The following is a 16,008-nucleotide window of genomic DNA, read 5'->3' on the forward strand; positions in this document are numbered from 1 at the left end:
CACTCACATACACACACGCACACGCTCACAAAATGCTGCTGCAATAAAATTGACTTAAATTCCATATTGCCCAGTTGGATGATGATTAATTGCCTGTGTCTGTGGTGTCGGGGTCGGGGGCTGTTGGTCAGCCATCACAAAAATGTGACAGCCACAAGGATATAAAAAAAATTAGAAAAGAAGAGAAAGAATAACCACAACCGGACACGGGAATTGAGCGCAACAAATGCGGCAAATTGGAATTTTATGCGTTTTTTATGTTAATCAAAAAACCTAATGGACATTGCGCCCGATGTGTCTCGCCTGTCAGAATGGAACATGTGCGTCAGTTCTTTGTATTAATCAAACGATGATACGATTTTAGTTGACAAAAAAACCTCATGTTAAAAGTGTTCAAATATATGCAGCGAAACGTTTACGAATAAGGCACAAAGCAGAACTGAAAACTGAGAGCGCGAACACGACAGTTAGAGAGGGAGAGAGAGAGAGAGAGAGAGGGAGAGAGAGAGAGAGAGAGGGAGAGAAGAGAGGGAAAGAGAGAGAGAGAGAGAAAACATTCATCTGTATATACGTACAGCACTTTTCTACACTTACAGAAAAATTGGGAATGATTACTCAAATCAGGAACTAGTCTGTGTCTAAATTCTTATATAAAGATTTTCTCTTTACAGCTAAATTTCCTTAATGTTACACTAAAGTACAATACCTATTTTAAGCAATATTGTACTTTCACTGCGCTTGTTCTAAGCAAGAATATTGCTCTTATACGTATTTCTTACTTAAAAATCGTTTAAATATAAAATCGAAGAACTTTAAAACAACATATTTTTAAAATTAAAAAAAAAAAATAAACATAAGTTATATTGCTGCCATATTTTCGCTGAGTGTAAAATTGAAATATGCTGTACATAAAAAAACGGAATATGAATTCTATTCCTATTCGCATTTTCTCTGAGTGTATCTGCTTACAGGTGTTAAACAAAAAAATAAACAATATCATTTATATTCTTTACGAAATTTTCTCTGAGTGTAACTGCTTTAAGATGTTAAAGAGAGAGATATACACGATATTTATATTTAAATATGCGTAACCAAATTTTCTCTGAGTGTAACTGTGCTCAGCTATAAAAATTCGATTTGCTTGTGTTTATCATCATATTTAATATTTAAGCCTTTTTATGGAAAACGTACTTGAATTGATTTATACAAAATTTAAATTACATTTAATAGCTAAAAATTTGATAGACTTGCTTTAAGTATTTTACATAAACGTATGTATATATGCAATTATTAATGTTAATTTTAATTTGTTTAAGTTTAGGCAAAAAACGTAACACAAAAATACATAAGCAGAACTCTTAGAGGTATATCCATATATATATATATATAAGTATTTATATATATATGCATATATATTTATTTTAAGTAAAACTAATTGAATTCAAGAAATAGATTTGATTTTCTGTTATAAACAATTAAGCTGAATGCGTAATCGTAATCTAGAGGAGGAAGCATTTGATATGTTGTAAAAATGTTAAATATTAATCATACTTTTAGCACTAACTGTATCCATATATATCTATATATATATATATACGATAGTTGTAGTTGGTAAAAATGTACAATTAATTTAAATAATTAATAACAATTAGAGTTAGTGCATAAGCATTTTGATTTCATTACGAGCGTGCTGCGAGTTGAATTAAATGCTAGAACTATGTTTATTTTATGCATATTATTATTAATTAATTATTTTCATATTGTTGTTCGCGTTGTTCTTCTTCTTCTACTTGTTGCTGGCACACTATCCAAGTCTTCTCTAATTTAATTTTAATTTTAATTTTAACTTTAACTTTAATTAATTGCATAATTGCCGAGTATTTTAAATTGAATTTCAATGGGTTTTGTCGTGTGAGTTTTCCGTTTTTTTTTTTTTTTGTTAATATTATTTTATAATTTACAAGCTTACATAATATTTAACAACATTAAATGTTTTAACATTCGCATTTGAGCCAAATATTTAATAAAAAATCACTAAATAAATTTATAGTTTTTTTTTTTGTAGAAATATTGAGTTTTTTCTTGCCTTCTTTTTTCGAATTTTCTATGTACATTTTGCAGCGAAGTGAGAGTCAGAGTGAGAAATCGAACCCTGCTAGTTTTCACTAGGAGAAGGGGGGGGGGGGGGGCTGTGGTCTAGTCTCCGTCTGAAGGGGGCCTAATCTTGGCTAGTTTGTGGCAAAAAAAAGGGGAGCTTGAGCTTTGCTAGTTTATGGCCAAAAGTGGGACTTCGATCTTGTTTAGTTTTGCGCCTTAAAGGGGGGCCTTTCTATGTTTCAGAGTGGGGATTTAATCCCTGATAGTTTGGATTAGAGTGGAGCTTTGATTCTAGTTAGTTTTGGGATTAAAAGGGGGCTTTGTTACCTGATAGCCTGCGTTTCAAAGTGGAGCTTTGATCCCTGCTAGTTTGTGCCTCAGAGCATGATCCTTACTTGATTACAGTTGCAAAGTTGCGATTTGATCCTAGTTAACGCCAGAGCAGGACTTGATCCCTGCTAGCTTGTGCTCCAAAAGGAGCCGTAGATCCTAACTAGTTTGCGATTAAAGGAAAAGGGCATTGATCCCTACTAGCTTGTTCCAAAAGTGGGGCATTGATCCTTGCTATTTTGCACTAGAGTAGGGCTTTGATCCATGTCAGCTTAAGCCTCTGAGTGGGAGTTGGATTCCTGCTGGTTTGCGCCTCAGCGAAGGGGCCCGATCCCCTAGAGCTTGTGCTCTCAACTAGGGCTTTGATCCCTCCTACCTTTTCCCTCAAAATGAAGCTTTGATTCTTTGCAGTTTCACTTTTTGTCATGATCCTCCCACTTAATCCCGGCCACACTTGCTTTTTTAAATGGTATCTGGCTTTGCTTAGCTCCCGCTTCATCCCTTCCACGTCCCCTGTCTAGTGGTTGCCCTTGCGCGCATTAAAGAACATGCGCGCCACCTTGCCCAGTGCGCCGACAAAGTCCCAACGTTCCTGCGACTCCTCCCGCTGCTGCTGCTCCTGCTGCTGTTGCCTTTGCTGGCAAGCGGGCAGCTCGAAGGCTGCCTGGTCGTGCCGCGCCTAGGAGGGCGTCGAGTACCAGGCGCTCGCCGGGCTGCCCTTGTGGTACAGATGGAAGCTCGAGTGGGGCGCAAAGTACTGCGGCTGGTCGAGATTGCTGTAGGTGACGCCGCCCTCCGTCGTGGTCGTCGCATGCGGATGCATCCCGGCGGTATACGCCTGCGGCTTCAGTGGCAGCGAGGCGGCGGGCGCACCTCCATCCACGGGCGTGGCATATTGGCCGCGCAGCGAGTCCGCGTAGTCGTAGCCCCCATTGCTGCCCACGAGCAGGCCGGGCGGCGGAGCGGCTGCGGCCGGCGCCTTGGCCGAGTTGTTGCTGTCGCGCGGCGACACCGAGCTGGGCGGCGTCATCGCGTTGTGGTAGTCAATGGAGCTGTGATAGCCGCCGTAGGTGGACACCAGATTGGTGAAGGCGTCTGTGGAGTTGCCGCCGGGCGCCTTCTGGCCGCCCGGATGCGTCACCGAGGCGGCCGCCGCCGCCGAATGCAGCTGCAGATATTGATTCTCATAGGAGGACTCGCTGCCCGGCGGCGTCGGCAGCGGCCCGCCCTGCTGCTCCCCATAGAAGACGCCCGTTGGGGTTTGGCGAGCTGTGGCCCGGATGACGCTCTCCCGATTGGCGTAGAGCTGGCGCAGCAGCGCGGTGGCCGGCATAGGCGCCGGCTGCTGATAGGGCGCGCCTATCCACTGGATGGTGCTGCTCTTCTCGTTGGGATCATGCTGCAGCTGCTGCTGCTGTTGCTGCTGAACCTGATGCTGCTGATGCTTGATCAGGGCATCCGCGCTGAAGTCTGTGCTGGGCTGGTTGGCGCTGGGCGACGGCAGATGCTTGGACATGGCATGCTCCAGATCCTTGACGGCAGAGTCTGCGCCCGCCGGCTGCTCGTCCACCATGCTGGGCAGCCGGCTGCGCGGCTGCTGTGCATCCCTGTGCGGCTGCTCCAGCGCCGGCAGCTTGCTCAGCGGCTGCTGCTGCTGCTGCTGATCCACCTGCTGCTGCAGATCCGCTTGCTGCTGCTGCTCCTCGGCCTGCTGCGTCGCCTTGCTCTTGCGCTTCCTCTTTGTTGTTGTTGCCGCCGTTGTTGTTGCGGGCGCGGGCGCTGGCGTCGGCACGGGCGTGGCCACTGTCGCGGGCAGCACGCCCTCGACCTCGACGCCCAGCGGCGTGGGGCTGTCCTTGATCAGCGCCAGGCTGTTCAGATTGCTGCCGTGCGTGGACGCATTGCGTCCGCGTCCGCTGCGCTGCGTATGGCCCTCCGGGTCGGCCAAGGTTTTGGGCGAGCTGAGGCCCAGCTTCATGTCGCCCGCGCTGAGATGCGCATTGCCCTCGCCGGCCGCATCGCCGCCGGGCGAGCCGCTGCTCTTGTCGTTGCCCAGGCCCTCCTCGTGCTTGATGCTGTCCACGCTTGGCTCCAGCTGGCAGCAGTCCAGTATGAGATTCTCGTTCTCCCGATTGCTGAAAGGGCATGAGGAATATTTATTTAGTGGTCTGCCGGGATTAAGTATTTCTTGAGCTCACCTTATGACATAGTTGACGCAGATGATGTTCTGCTCGTCGGCGTTTTTGGTGCTGCAGACGACCGTGGCGCAGGTCTGCAGCCAGGTGTAGCCGCCGCTCTTGTTCATCAGTCGATAGTAGCCGGTCAGCACCTGACCCTTCTCGATCACTAGAAGAGAAGCTGGGCATGAGCTGCAGCTCAATTGTGGCTCTTGACAAGTTGAACTTACGATCTGTGTGGCTCTTGCGCAGGCGATTGGCGTCCTCGGCATGGCACAGCGAGTAGAGGCTCTTGTTCACCAGATCCTCGGGCGTATAGTCCAGCAAATCGGATACTCTGCAAGGCAAACAGACTACACTTAAGTAAAAGCTCATTCAGTGTCTGTTAATTGACTCACCTGGGCTCGCAGTGCGCCACGCGCAGGTCAAAGTTAACGCGCGTCACAAACATGTCGCACTCCAGGCGTATCTCGTGCACCGACGGCGGCGGCAGGGCAATCGCCAACGCGACCATGCCCAGCAGCGGGGGCTGCGACTTGCGTGTGTGCGAGAAGGTGTACTGCGGTCGCAGCTTGCACAGCAGCAGAACGACCTGCAAAGGCAACAAGACAAGGCGCCGTATTAGAACTCAGAAGTCCAACACAACAGCTGCGCTTAAAGCCTAAAAGAAAAAATAATCTTTCGCAGCAATTGCCAATGCTAAGCCGAGCTTTTACACGGACAGGGCGCACGCACGAGCGCGCGACGCGGCCGCCGCATGCCAAGTGCAGCAGCTTTTGAAAGCTCACTAATACAGAGGCAAAGGCAATTGAAAAGCTCGCACATGGCAAATGCTGCGCGCTGTATGAAGCCTGGATGCGTTGCGTTTTGTATTGTTGTAGCTGACTGTAGACTGTATATATGCATATATATATATATATTCGATACTGATCAATCTAAAATCAGTTTTGCATTGCCTTAACGAAATGTGGCCGAAATTGTTTGCTTATTTAATAAAAAAAAAAATTGAAGTAAACTATTTTATTTTTTGTATAGTTTTAATTGAAATTTGTTTTGCCTTGCGTTTTTGTACTGATTTCAATTGATACGTACCGAATAGTTTGAGGCCGGATTCTTAACATTTTTACCATTGTTATTGCTACCGTTGCAATTGCTGGTTGCATCGTTGGCCTGTAGATAAGCAGTGGATGGGATGGTAATTTGTGTAAACAGAATGCACAACAAATGCTTACAGAGACAATTTTGTCAACCAAAGAACGGTTAGTCTACATGGAAAGCGATCGCCCCACAAAAACCGGACAGAACAAATCTAGGTGTTAGCAGCTCTACTTGTAACCAAAAACAAACCATAACTCGTAACCAAATCGTATAAAAAATAAAAAAAAAAATAAAAATAAATAAAGTATAAATAAAAGATAAACCGTGCTTGAATACACTACGGAAACGTCGCACACTAGACTACACGGGCAACGTTTGGGGGAACTTGGCAGTAAAAATACACGTGTTTTTTTTTCTTTTGCCTTTTGACAAAACTCACCCGATAGCCGGAGGACTTGAAGTGGCAGCCACGCTTGGTTAGGGTAGACTTCATGCGTATGCAGAAGCTGCGATCGTAGCCCTTGTAGCCGCTGGTCGAGGCCTGCGTCATGGAGGCGGCCACTGCAAAAAGGCAAAAGAGTTTCAGAGTTAGCCAATAGATTCTTCAAGCTTCATTTATAAGGCAGACTAGATGCTGCCGGACGCCCAGGATGCCCAGGATTTGCGTGTGATTTGCGACTCGGACTCGACTCACCGTCAGGATTGTTCGTACCGTGTGTGCCGCTGCCATCATCCGAAGCGCCCGATGTGGGTGAGGCCAGGCCAGCAGCACCGCTGACGCTGCCAGCACCACCACCGCCTCCTCCTCCTCCCCCGCCGCCGCCGCCGCCGCCCGCACCGCTGGTCAGACTGAGACCCAGCTGGTCGGCAATTTCCGCATGATCCGCCTGGTGTATATAGTCGAATATGCTGCTGCCCGTCATCTCCACCTGCGACAGACCCAGGTAGATGGACACCGTTTCCGATATGTACAGGAAGCGGCCATCCGCTGCCACCGCCAAGGCGAAGCCATCCAGCGACTGCAGAGAATAAAATAAATTCCATTTACAAACATTTGCATAAGCATGGGTTCGGCAAAAGATGGCTGCCAGTGCAGCTATCTCTGCCTCTCTCTCTCTCCCTCTCTCTCGCTCTCTCTCTCTCTCTCACGCTGCTTACCTGCAGTATGTGGGTGCCCTGATGTTGCTCGAACAAATCAACGGCGGGACTGCGTCGAATGGCTGCACCTGGAAGACAACAAGCGAATGCAAAGTGGTTCAGTTAAAGTCGAATGAATGGGAAAAACGAACAAAGTTGACAATAAAAGGTAGAGTATACTAAGGGTGTGCTGCAACAGACCGAAGTCTAGATGCTCTTAGTACCATTATTTATTTTCTTTTTCAATATGTTATATTTACTTCAACCCAGAACAAGGCCTGGGCAAGCATTAATGCACAATTTATATTTTTTTCATTTAAGAAATTTGCCATAAAATAAATTTTTGAAAAAATTCCACCTTCGGCTTATCGCGTATTCCACACATTTTCCGCTCGTGTTGGTGAATCTTTCAAAATGCTATAAATTAACTTTTTAAGCGGAAGCTTTGTTCTTAAAGAGAATATCTCTTTTATGAACACAAAAAACATTAGAAAACAGATCGTATAAGATACTAACAGAATTTTCAACTATTTCCAGCCTTTTGAGTGTAATTAAAAAGAAATAGGCGTTTTATATAGATAGTTATTGTCTTGTATTGAATTCTTAGCACATTCTTAGTTTCTTGATCTAGAATGTCTGCAAGTCTGTCTAGTCTGCAATTCATGTGGCATACCATAATCATGTGAAACTCCGTCGATAAAGCAGATATTGCTGACCAAAAAACACATAAATGATGCTGCACCCTCTCGGAAAACAATCCAATAATTTCTGTGGAGAACCACGGCGCATCATAAATATGAGAGGCCAGCCAATATTTTCTCAGCTGCTGCCCATTCGAAGCATATTTATTTAATTCAATTATAGAATTTTACGATTATGGGCGGGCCACAAGCAACACCCCCCACTCTCAGTACTGACCCAGCCTCAGGTCATAACTCGCACAAGTGCCAATCGCCCAAACCCAAACCCAAAACCAAGTCCAAGTCGAAGGCGAAGTCCAAATCCAAGTGCCCATTCCCGTTGCCCGTTTTGTGTGCGCAAATCCCCAGCGATTTCGCTGGCTGGCCAACTTGGCAAACAGTTTCCGCTTCCGCTGGCCATATGTGTGTGCGCTGGCTGGGGGGGGTGGCACAAGGGCGGGGCAGCTCAGCATAACAACTGTGGCTTTAATGACCTTCCCGCCCCACGCTTTAATAATAATTTTTTTTGTCGAGCGTTTTTTTTTTTGGTTTTGGTTTTGGTTTTCTGTGGGTCAAATTGAAGTGCTTTTTATTGCCCGCAGCTTGTTGCTGCCTTTTTGGGTTTTAGTTTCGCATAATAATCCAATTGAACGCCCTCCCCCCACCCTCTTTGACGCCCCATTGCTTTTGGATTACTTTTTAGTGGCCCCGTCTACCTTTTCGACTCGGCCAGCTGCCATTGCCTTTGTGCCCGGCCAGCCATGGCCCGACCCTCTCACCCGCCTCTACACTCTGCCAAGCTCCAGCCTGTCTCTTGGCAGCGCACCTTGAGCTGGGCTCCAACTGTCGTCTGGGCTTGGAATGCTTTTGACGTGACAATAACTGCACGTCGACGTGGCCAGCGTTGCGCGAAGCATGACGTGGCAATGGCCATTGGCAACTGGCAATTGGCAACGTTTACCAGTTGGCAAATTCTGGCCAAGATTTGGCTTTGAGTGTTCAATCTTGAAGAATTTACAAAGCCTTACATTGAGCGAAGTTTAAGAATTTCCGAGCGAAGGCATTTTAAGTAAGAAATCAGGTTAGTTCTGCTCTAAGATGAGCTTCTATATCTTAAATGCTTTATCTTTTATATTTTTCTGCTTCTAGATGAGAATCTATATCTTAATATTATATCTAAGATTTTGTATCTTATATCTTTTAGCTACTTCTTAAACTATTGTATCCGAACTTCTCTAAACTGAAGAGTTCCATAACTTCTTCATAACTAAGCCGATTATGAGTCGGGCATACCGACTAGAGGAGTCTTACTTTTGGCTGTAAGCTTAGTTAAAAAGGTATTCTAAACAATAAAGTGAGCCATTATCGAATTCTAGCTTAATTGAGCTTTCATTTTGCGACAACATTTAAAGTCAGAGACATTTTGCAATTACGACTATAATCAGTTATTGGGCCATTAGTGCTTTAGGCCAAATGTCTTTTTGCCAAATCGGGCATCATTTATGGCTCTTGTGAAAGCTGCAATAGCTGCCTACACTTGGGGTTAATCATCTATGATTTTACCGATATTCCACAACGATCAAATACTGCCTAATGGGCCATTGACAGATGACCAAAGTGTGCCTGTTTATAGGCCGGGACTGTGAGACTGTGGGACTGTGGGGCTGTCTAGTTGGATTGGCCTTCTGAAATTCCACAACGACAGCTTTGACAAACGGCAATGACAATAAAAATGCCCCAGCAAAAATTTTATAAGAAAATAAAAACAAATAAAAGGAGAGACAGCCAAAAAAAAAAAACAAAAATGGCTGCGCATGCGCAGCAAATAAACAATAAACTGCGCTTAATAACGATATTTTATGCAAATTGACAAATCGCGCGGCCCCCAACGTCAATGGCGCTTCTCGCTTCTCGCTTCTCGCTGCTGCCTGCTCGCTTCTCTCGCTGCGCGGGCCATAAGCAAAAGCCCAAAATAAAAGTAAAGCCAATAAATTTGCTGGCTTCAACAATTTTTAAGGTGCGCGCGCATATTTTGCTTTGGTTTTTGTGTTTTTTTTTTTTTTTGTTGGCATAGAAAAGTTGACAAATTTTGATTTCACTGAACCTAAGCGGCTGGCCGCGACTGTAAAATTTAGGCAAATGTGTTTCCTGCTTTCGGTTTTATTGCTCATTCGCTCATTCTTGCCCCTCCCCTCCCTTCCCCTGCACTCTCTTGACATACACGCTCGCCGCAACAATGGCGTCCAATATGGCCGCCCACGCTCGCGCAGCGTACAGTCGCGTATGCAAATGAGCAATGAAATTTCACTTTGCACTGACAGTCGCGGCCCAACTAAAGTGTCCGATAAGCATGTCGGCCAGCTGACAAGTTGTAGAAGGAACTGGCAATGCTTGAGCTATTTTAGACGGGCATAAAAGATAGTTAAATTAACATAATATGTTAAGAAAGTTAATTATTGTTTAGAGAGAAATATTCAAGCCAAAAACCTCTATTTGTTTAATTTATCCTGAAGTAAAATAAATATGAAAAAATAGAAGACATTTGCTTCGCATAAAAGAAACTCTTCTGCATTTCTGCTGATGTTAAAAGGAACTTTTCGGACTATTTAAAGGATGAAATCAGCGACTTGACTTAATATTTAAATATGCCCATAGCTTATATTTATTATTTAATTTTATTTGGTTTTTTTGGTACTCACTTTTAAGCTTGCTGCTGCTGGACGCCTCGCGCGTCCATGGCGGATCACCGTGTCCGGAAAAGTCTCTCAATTTCAAATAGCTAATGGTCAGTCTTATAATGGAGGCCTTGTCCAGCTGGCTGGTTATGGCTGCCGGCAGGGGCAGCATTTTGGCCAGCTCGTAGAACTCATAGTTCTCTTTGCCGCGCCGCGAGCGTGCCGCATCCCTCGACTTCTCCTTGCGCAGCTCCAGAATGCTGCAACAAACGGAACAGAGATTAGCCAAGCAACAACAATAAATAAATATTGATATATGGGCAATAGTAATAAGTAGACACTGACGAATGCCAGAGCCAAGACTAGGCCAGAGATCCTCCAGAGCGGCAGCGGATCTCTCACCTGTCGTCGCCCGAGCTGTCAATTTGGCAATTTGTTTGGCCCTGGGACCGTCTGCCGTCTGCCCACGCGGCATTGTGACGAAATGGTGTCAGATCCAAACTAATTGCCAGCCATTTGTCAGTCTTTCAGCGGACGAGTTGCTATCTGGGAGTCGGGGTGTCTCTTTCGTGGTGTCTCACAATAGTTCTCACACGATCTCAATGGATCTCTCTATATACCATATATATCTTATTCTCTTATTCTATACAGCTAGAAAAATTGAGGCTCATTTTCTATGCGCTACAGACTTTCCTTTGTCCAATTGTCCAAACTGTTTGCAGTGGATGTTTGTGTCTGTATCTGTATTTTCGTTTGTATTTGTATCTGTGGCTGCATTTGTATCTGTATCTCTGAATGAATATGCATTTGTATCTATAAATGTCTGTCTATGTATCTGTATATGTATTTAAAGATGTAATTGTATCTGTATCTGTATCTGTATCTGTATCTGTATCTGTATCTGTATCTGTATCTGTATCTGTATCTGTATCTGTATCTGTATCTGTATCTGTATCTGTATCTGTATCTGTATCTGTATCTGTATCTGTATCTGTATCTGTATCTGTATCTGTATCTGTATCTGTATCTGTATCTGTATCTGTATCTGTATCTGTATCTGTATCTGTATCTGTATCTGTATCTGTATCTGTATCTGTATCTGTATCTGTATCTGTATCTGTATCTGTATCTGTATTCGGTTTGTTTCATATTTTAACAAAAGTTGCCCCGCGACGCTCTTGCCCCACTTGCTACTTGGCTCACTTTTATGTGGCTCGTCTCGGAGATGCCGCTCTGCTGATACTGATTCGATCTGAGTTCCCTTAATGCACAGACTTTTCATTCAGCAGCTGCGCAACTGTTGCAAGCGAGCAGCGCGGGTCTCAAAGCCAGCCGCTGGATCTGTTGCTATTATCAACTGGCCCATCATCTTCGCCAGAAACTTGGCTTTAAGCGTTCATAATTTAAGTTTGTTGTCATCTTTCGTTGTCGTCGGGCTTTTTCGTCTTTGTATTCTTGTTGTTGTTTTTGTGTTTGTCTGTTTGCAGTGAAATTGTATACCCTAACATAAAGGGGGCTTATTGATATTTGTAACAGCTTTGAAGTTTTTGAAAATAACTTGACGTATCTAGTTAAGATTCAACATCTAATAAAAAATATTTAAAAGATTATTTTACAATAAATATAGATAAATATGTCGCTGGGATAACATTCTTATTATAAACAGATCAGGATTCAACGATTCTTATAACAATAAGGACTTTTAGTTTCCAGAATCTAATAGACTTTCCTGAGAAAATTCGTGCCATAGGTTCAAGAAGCAAAAACTGTGCAGCATTGGTTTCTGTATAATAGAATGTTACTCAACACTGGCAACACGTCGCCTTTGCTATTCCTTAGATTTACGCTGCCAAGTGCAGGGTATTTGAGGCACGCCCATTGCCTAAATGATCTTTTAGCTGGCTCTCGGCTGCGCGTTTGTTCATTTTGTACATTTTGTGGCCTTTTACATTTATTTTAATGTCTGTGGGGCATCTGTAAATGCGCTCATCACAAGCTCGAGCCTCGTTTTGTGTAACTTTATTAAAGCCGAAGCGGCTTCTGCGCTCCACGATTTCTGTGTCTGCGTCTGTGTCTGTGTCTGTGGCTGGGGATTTCTGCAGTCTGCTCTCAACGCTCTGATGCTTATCTGTGCTCAACGTCGTTTGGTTATAAAAATATTTTTGATAATTAAAATGAAACCGGCGTAAAGAGCGCGTATGGAAACCCGTACAACATGCGTCTGCCACGGGCCAAGCCAGTTTTTGGCCTCTTTTATATCCCAACAACATTTTTAATTAGTTTGTTAAATCTCAGCTTGTTGTTGTGTTGAAATTATGCTTAAAGAATAAAAGTACCTGAGTTTTTCTTATAAACTTGTAGTTCAAAGAACCTATAGAAATGGAACTGTTCGACTCTGACTAAATACAATTTTGTTAGCCAATTTGCCACACGTCGAGCAAATTACATTATTGCAGAGAAGCATCAGTCTTTGCTGCATTCAATATCAATGCCATTCAAATTAGCCCAAAGGAAGTGCAAAAGATCCCTTCACATTTGTCACGGCGCGCAAACGCCAAGGTGTCGCCTTGATAAATGATTTGTCTGCTCTTTTTTTAATTTCGCACAAAAAACACAAACGGGGGCTGCAATTTGGCGTGTAAATTGCACGTCATTAGCGAAAATGAGAAACGGAACGAGGCGAACGTTTTTGTTGTATTGGTGAGCTTTGAAAGCTCTGTGTTGGGCGCCTGCAGCGCCTGTAAAAGCTTTTCTCATGCGTGAGCTGTGTCTGTGTGAAAGCTGCGCTCGATTCTTTTGCTTGTATTAGCTGCACTTCCACTTGATTAGCTGGGAAAGGTAATGTTTCGGGTATTTAGGGGCACAATATTGTCATTTGATTAAGGACTTAATGCGCTGGCGAATTAAGAACCTAAGCGGATTACATGATCTTATGTGCGCTACTGCGGTTTTTTTCTTTTTGCCAATCAACCAGACCAGATCACGATAAGGGTAAGATGGGAGAAAATAGTTGAGCTATTTTTCTTTTTGTTTTCCTTTCACACACACACGCACACACACACACACACACTCGCGCACACAAGGCGAAAAGAAAAACTGTCATCATAAAAGGATAAGATTGTTTCGAGCCATTGTTTATGGGCTGTGAGAAGTACCGTTATGGCTTTATCAGTTGCTTCAAGTCGTTTGCTTTGTTGCCAAACAGACAACACAGCGGGATAACTGTAACTCTAGCTGACTGACATTATGTAATCACAGTTCGTGGAAAACGGGGAAAAGCAAATAAAATTATTCGAAATAGTCGTAAAAATGATTCCAAATTGGGTCCAATTAGAAGTGGCGAAAACAAACTAGATAAGAGATAAATGTAACTTCTGGATGGATTTGGCACGAATTTTAAATAAATGTAGAATTCGTTGAGATCGTAATGCCAGTGGGAAATATAAACAGGGTATAATATAAGCAGGGTATGCAAAATTGAAAGAAGACAAGCAGGAAACCTTATGAGAAGGAATTGAAACTAAGTATTCATATGGAAAGCATGAAAAGATCAAGTCAAAGCTATTAAATCATTTATAATTCTATGGCATTTCTAGCATTAAAAGTCAAAAGAAAAGAAATTAAAACAAAGAAAATGATTTGGAATTGGCGTAAAAATAGCGCCAAAGTAAGTCCAAAACTTAGATGATTGGAAACACAATAAGGAATAGGCAAAATAACTAAGTATTACTAAAGTGAAGGAGTAGGATGAAGTGATTGTTCCCAAAGATTCTTGCATACTTTTTAATGCTTCAAGCATTATATACATTATGTTCTATAAATGATAAATAATAACAAGATTAAAGATTTGTTGTGAAGAAGATGCTTGCCTTGAAAATATATCACAGAAATTACAAGTGTAGAGGGAATCATTGAAAACCCAAAACGAAAACTTCTTAACATATTTCCATGTAAAAATATGCTAACATTAAATGCACGAATACGAAATAGAAGCTATTTAAAGATGTCACGCCAAATTTCAATTTATTTTATAATATAGGAAAAGTTTTAGTACACAAAATAATGCTCGAGTTGGTTCTACAGAGCGTGCTGCGAAGGGATTCGCTCTAAAATGGGACTTAAGATTGGGACTCAAGCTGAAGTTCGCTTGGATTAAGCTTTCACTATAAATAGAAATACACTTTAACAAACAGATTTGTTGTTTTTTGATTGTGTCCTTTTAAATTGAAAGATAAAAGATAAGACTTGATATCAATGGATATATAATAAGATATTCCACAATACAAACAAACTTAATGTTTTGGGAGAGATTTCTGACATAGAAGAATCTTTAAAATACGAACTTTGTTGCAAGTTTCGAACTATGATATAAAAAAAGTCTGGATATACTTCTGGTCCAAAATACCGCTAGAAATCTGCGATTTATGGCATAAACTGTGTAAATTCCCGTAACTCATTTAACAATTTACAACACTATGCAATTTAAGCACTAGTTGAACATTTGACTTGTGCATGAGGTATGTATTTGTATATGTTTTGCAATTTACCCCGTGTCAACTAACCCCGGTTCGATGGGTTGCTGTTGAGCGTGCATTCCTGGCGCGCCCGGCTGATGTTGATTGGGCATTTTGTTGTATGGCGGCATGCCGCACAGATCCTGTGTGGGCACCATCCACGAGTGGCTAAAGGGCACCGCTGACATGCCCAGCGAGCCGACCATATGGCTGCCGGGATGACCCGGCGTCGGCTGCCGCTGATAGCCGGCATAGTCCATGGCCACCGCCTGATAGGGCAACATTTTAGTCCTCGCACGGGTTTTCTCTGATTAACGTAACACTCAAACTTGCTTAACTAGCACTGTGGCACATTTTCAATAGAACTGTATTGCACTGGAGGCGTTTGCTTTGTTTTGTTTTGGCACACTTAACACTCTCTCACATATACACACACACGCGCACACACACACTCACACACGCAGCCGGCTGGCAGGAGGTCAACGACGCATCCTTTTTGCGGCGTGTTGTTGTCTGTCTGGCAAATTGGAGCACGCGTACGTGTCAGTTGCTGTCTTCAATTATCCTTGGACCCGGACACACATACACACACACACACACACGCACGTAGACGCGTGGGCGCAATACGCACGTAAAACTAACGTCGACGATTCGACTGAATGTCTGTCCGTCTGGCTGTCCGTCAGGCGCGCAGCTTCGATTGGCATTCAAATTAGCGTGCAATCGACGCGGCGGCCAGTTAATTCGCACGTCAGCAGAGTTCGGCACGTCGCTGACGCAATTGCAGCTGGCAACTGAATGGCTGGACGGGCTCTGGTTCCGTTCGCGCGATTGAGTTTGGGGCCGGAGTCGCAGCCGGAGGAGTTCGAACTGGAGCTGGAGCTCCAGTGGCTGATAGTCGTCGCGTCGCGGCCTGCAAACAAATGGGCGCCAATTACGCACGCACAGGGTGGCGCACACAGACACACACGCACACGTAGAGAGGCACACGGATACGGATACGTACGGCTACAGTTGCACGGCCGGGCAGCGTACGTGAAAACTGCAGCAAAACGGCGTTGAAAGTAACGTAAGAGGAAGCAGCAGCAGCAGCAGCAGAAGCTGACAAACTAGAACTGCGGCGCGCGTTACGAGAGTTGTGTTTACGTAGTACGTCCGTTGCGGGCGACGAATACGTGCAGAATAATTCAGAGTCACGTTCACGTCACGAACAAAACCAAAGTAAGGCAAAAAAAGGCAGCGCTGTCCATAGACCCCCTCACACATACAACTCACACACACACACACGCACGCACACTGA

At 43.9% G+C, this 16,008-nt stretch overlaps 1 protein-coding gene across 3 annotated transcripts; it reads right to left on the reverse strand.

Moving 5' to 3' along the window:
* Positions 1 to 2,238: 2,238 nt before the first annotated feature.
* LOC115762768 (protein trachealess) lies at positions 2,239 to 15,059 on the reverse strand. Of its 3 annotated transcripts, XM_030705117.1 has the most exons (10): positions 14,757 to 15,059; positions 10,219 to 10,454; positions 6,861 to 6,928; positions 6,415 to 6,721; positions 6,142 to 6,263; positions 5,697 to 5,774; positions 5,003 to 5,196; positions 4,835 to 4,941; positions 4,626 to 4,773; positions 2,239 to 4,562 (listed from the first exon to the last, which is right to left on the reverse strand). In XM_030705117.1, the coding sequence occupies exons 1-10, from the start codon at positions 14,990 to 14,992 to the stop codon at positions 3,107 to 3,109; spliced, it is 2,952 nt and encodes a 983-aa protein (XP_030560977.1). In that variant the 5' UTR covers positions 14,993 to 15,059; the 3' UTR covers positions 2,239 to 3,106. The 3 variants fall into 3 exon arrangements, with proteins under 3 accessions (XP_030560977.1, XP_030560976.1, XP_030560975.1); XM_030705116.1 differs by lacking the exon at positions 5,697 to 5,774; XM_030705115.1 differs by lacking the exon at positions 5,697 to 5,774 and having other exon boundaries at positions 6,397 to 6,721.
* Between the last annotated feature and the right edge of the window lie 949 nt (positions 15,060 to 16,008).

Source organism: Drosophila novamexicana, unplaced genomic scaffold (assembly GCF_003285875.2).
Source record: "Drosophila novamexicana strain 15010-1031.04,08,12 unplaced genomic scaffold, DnovRS2.1 tig00000644-arrow-pilon, whole genome shotgun sequence".
Lineage (NCBI taxonomy): Eukaryota > Metazoa > Arthropoda > Insecta > Diptera > Drosophilidae > Drosophila > Drosophila novamexicana.

Bases quoted from the DNA above. Each gene is read 5' to 3' on its own strand.
- LOC115762768 (XM_030705117.1), bottom strand. From the start codon at position 14,992: ATGTTGCCCTATCAGGCGGTGGCCATGGACTATGCCGGCTATCAGCGG. The intron at 4,942-5,002 runs GTGAGTCAATTA...TTTGCCTTGCAG, and splicing joins GTGGCGCACTGCGAGCCCAG to AGTATCCGATTTGCTGGACT. The intron at 4,774-4,834 runs GTAAGTTCAACT...CTTCTCTTCTAG, and splicing joins GCGCAAGAGCCACACAGATC to TGATCGAGAAGGGTCAGGTG.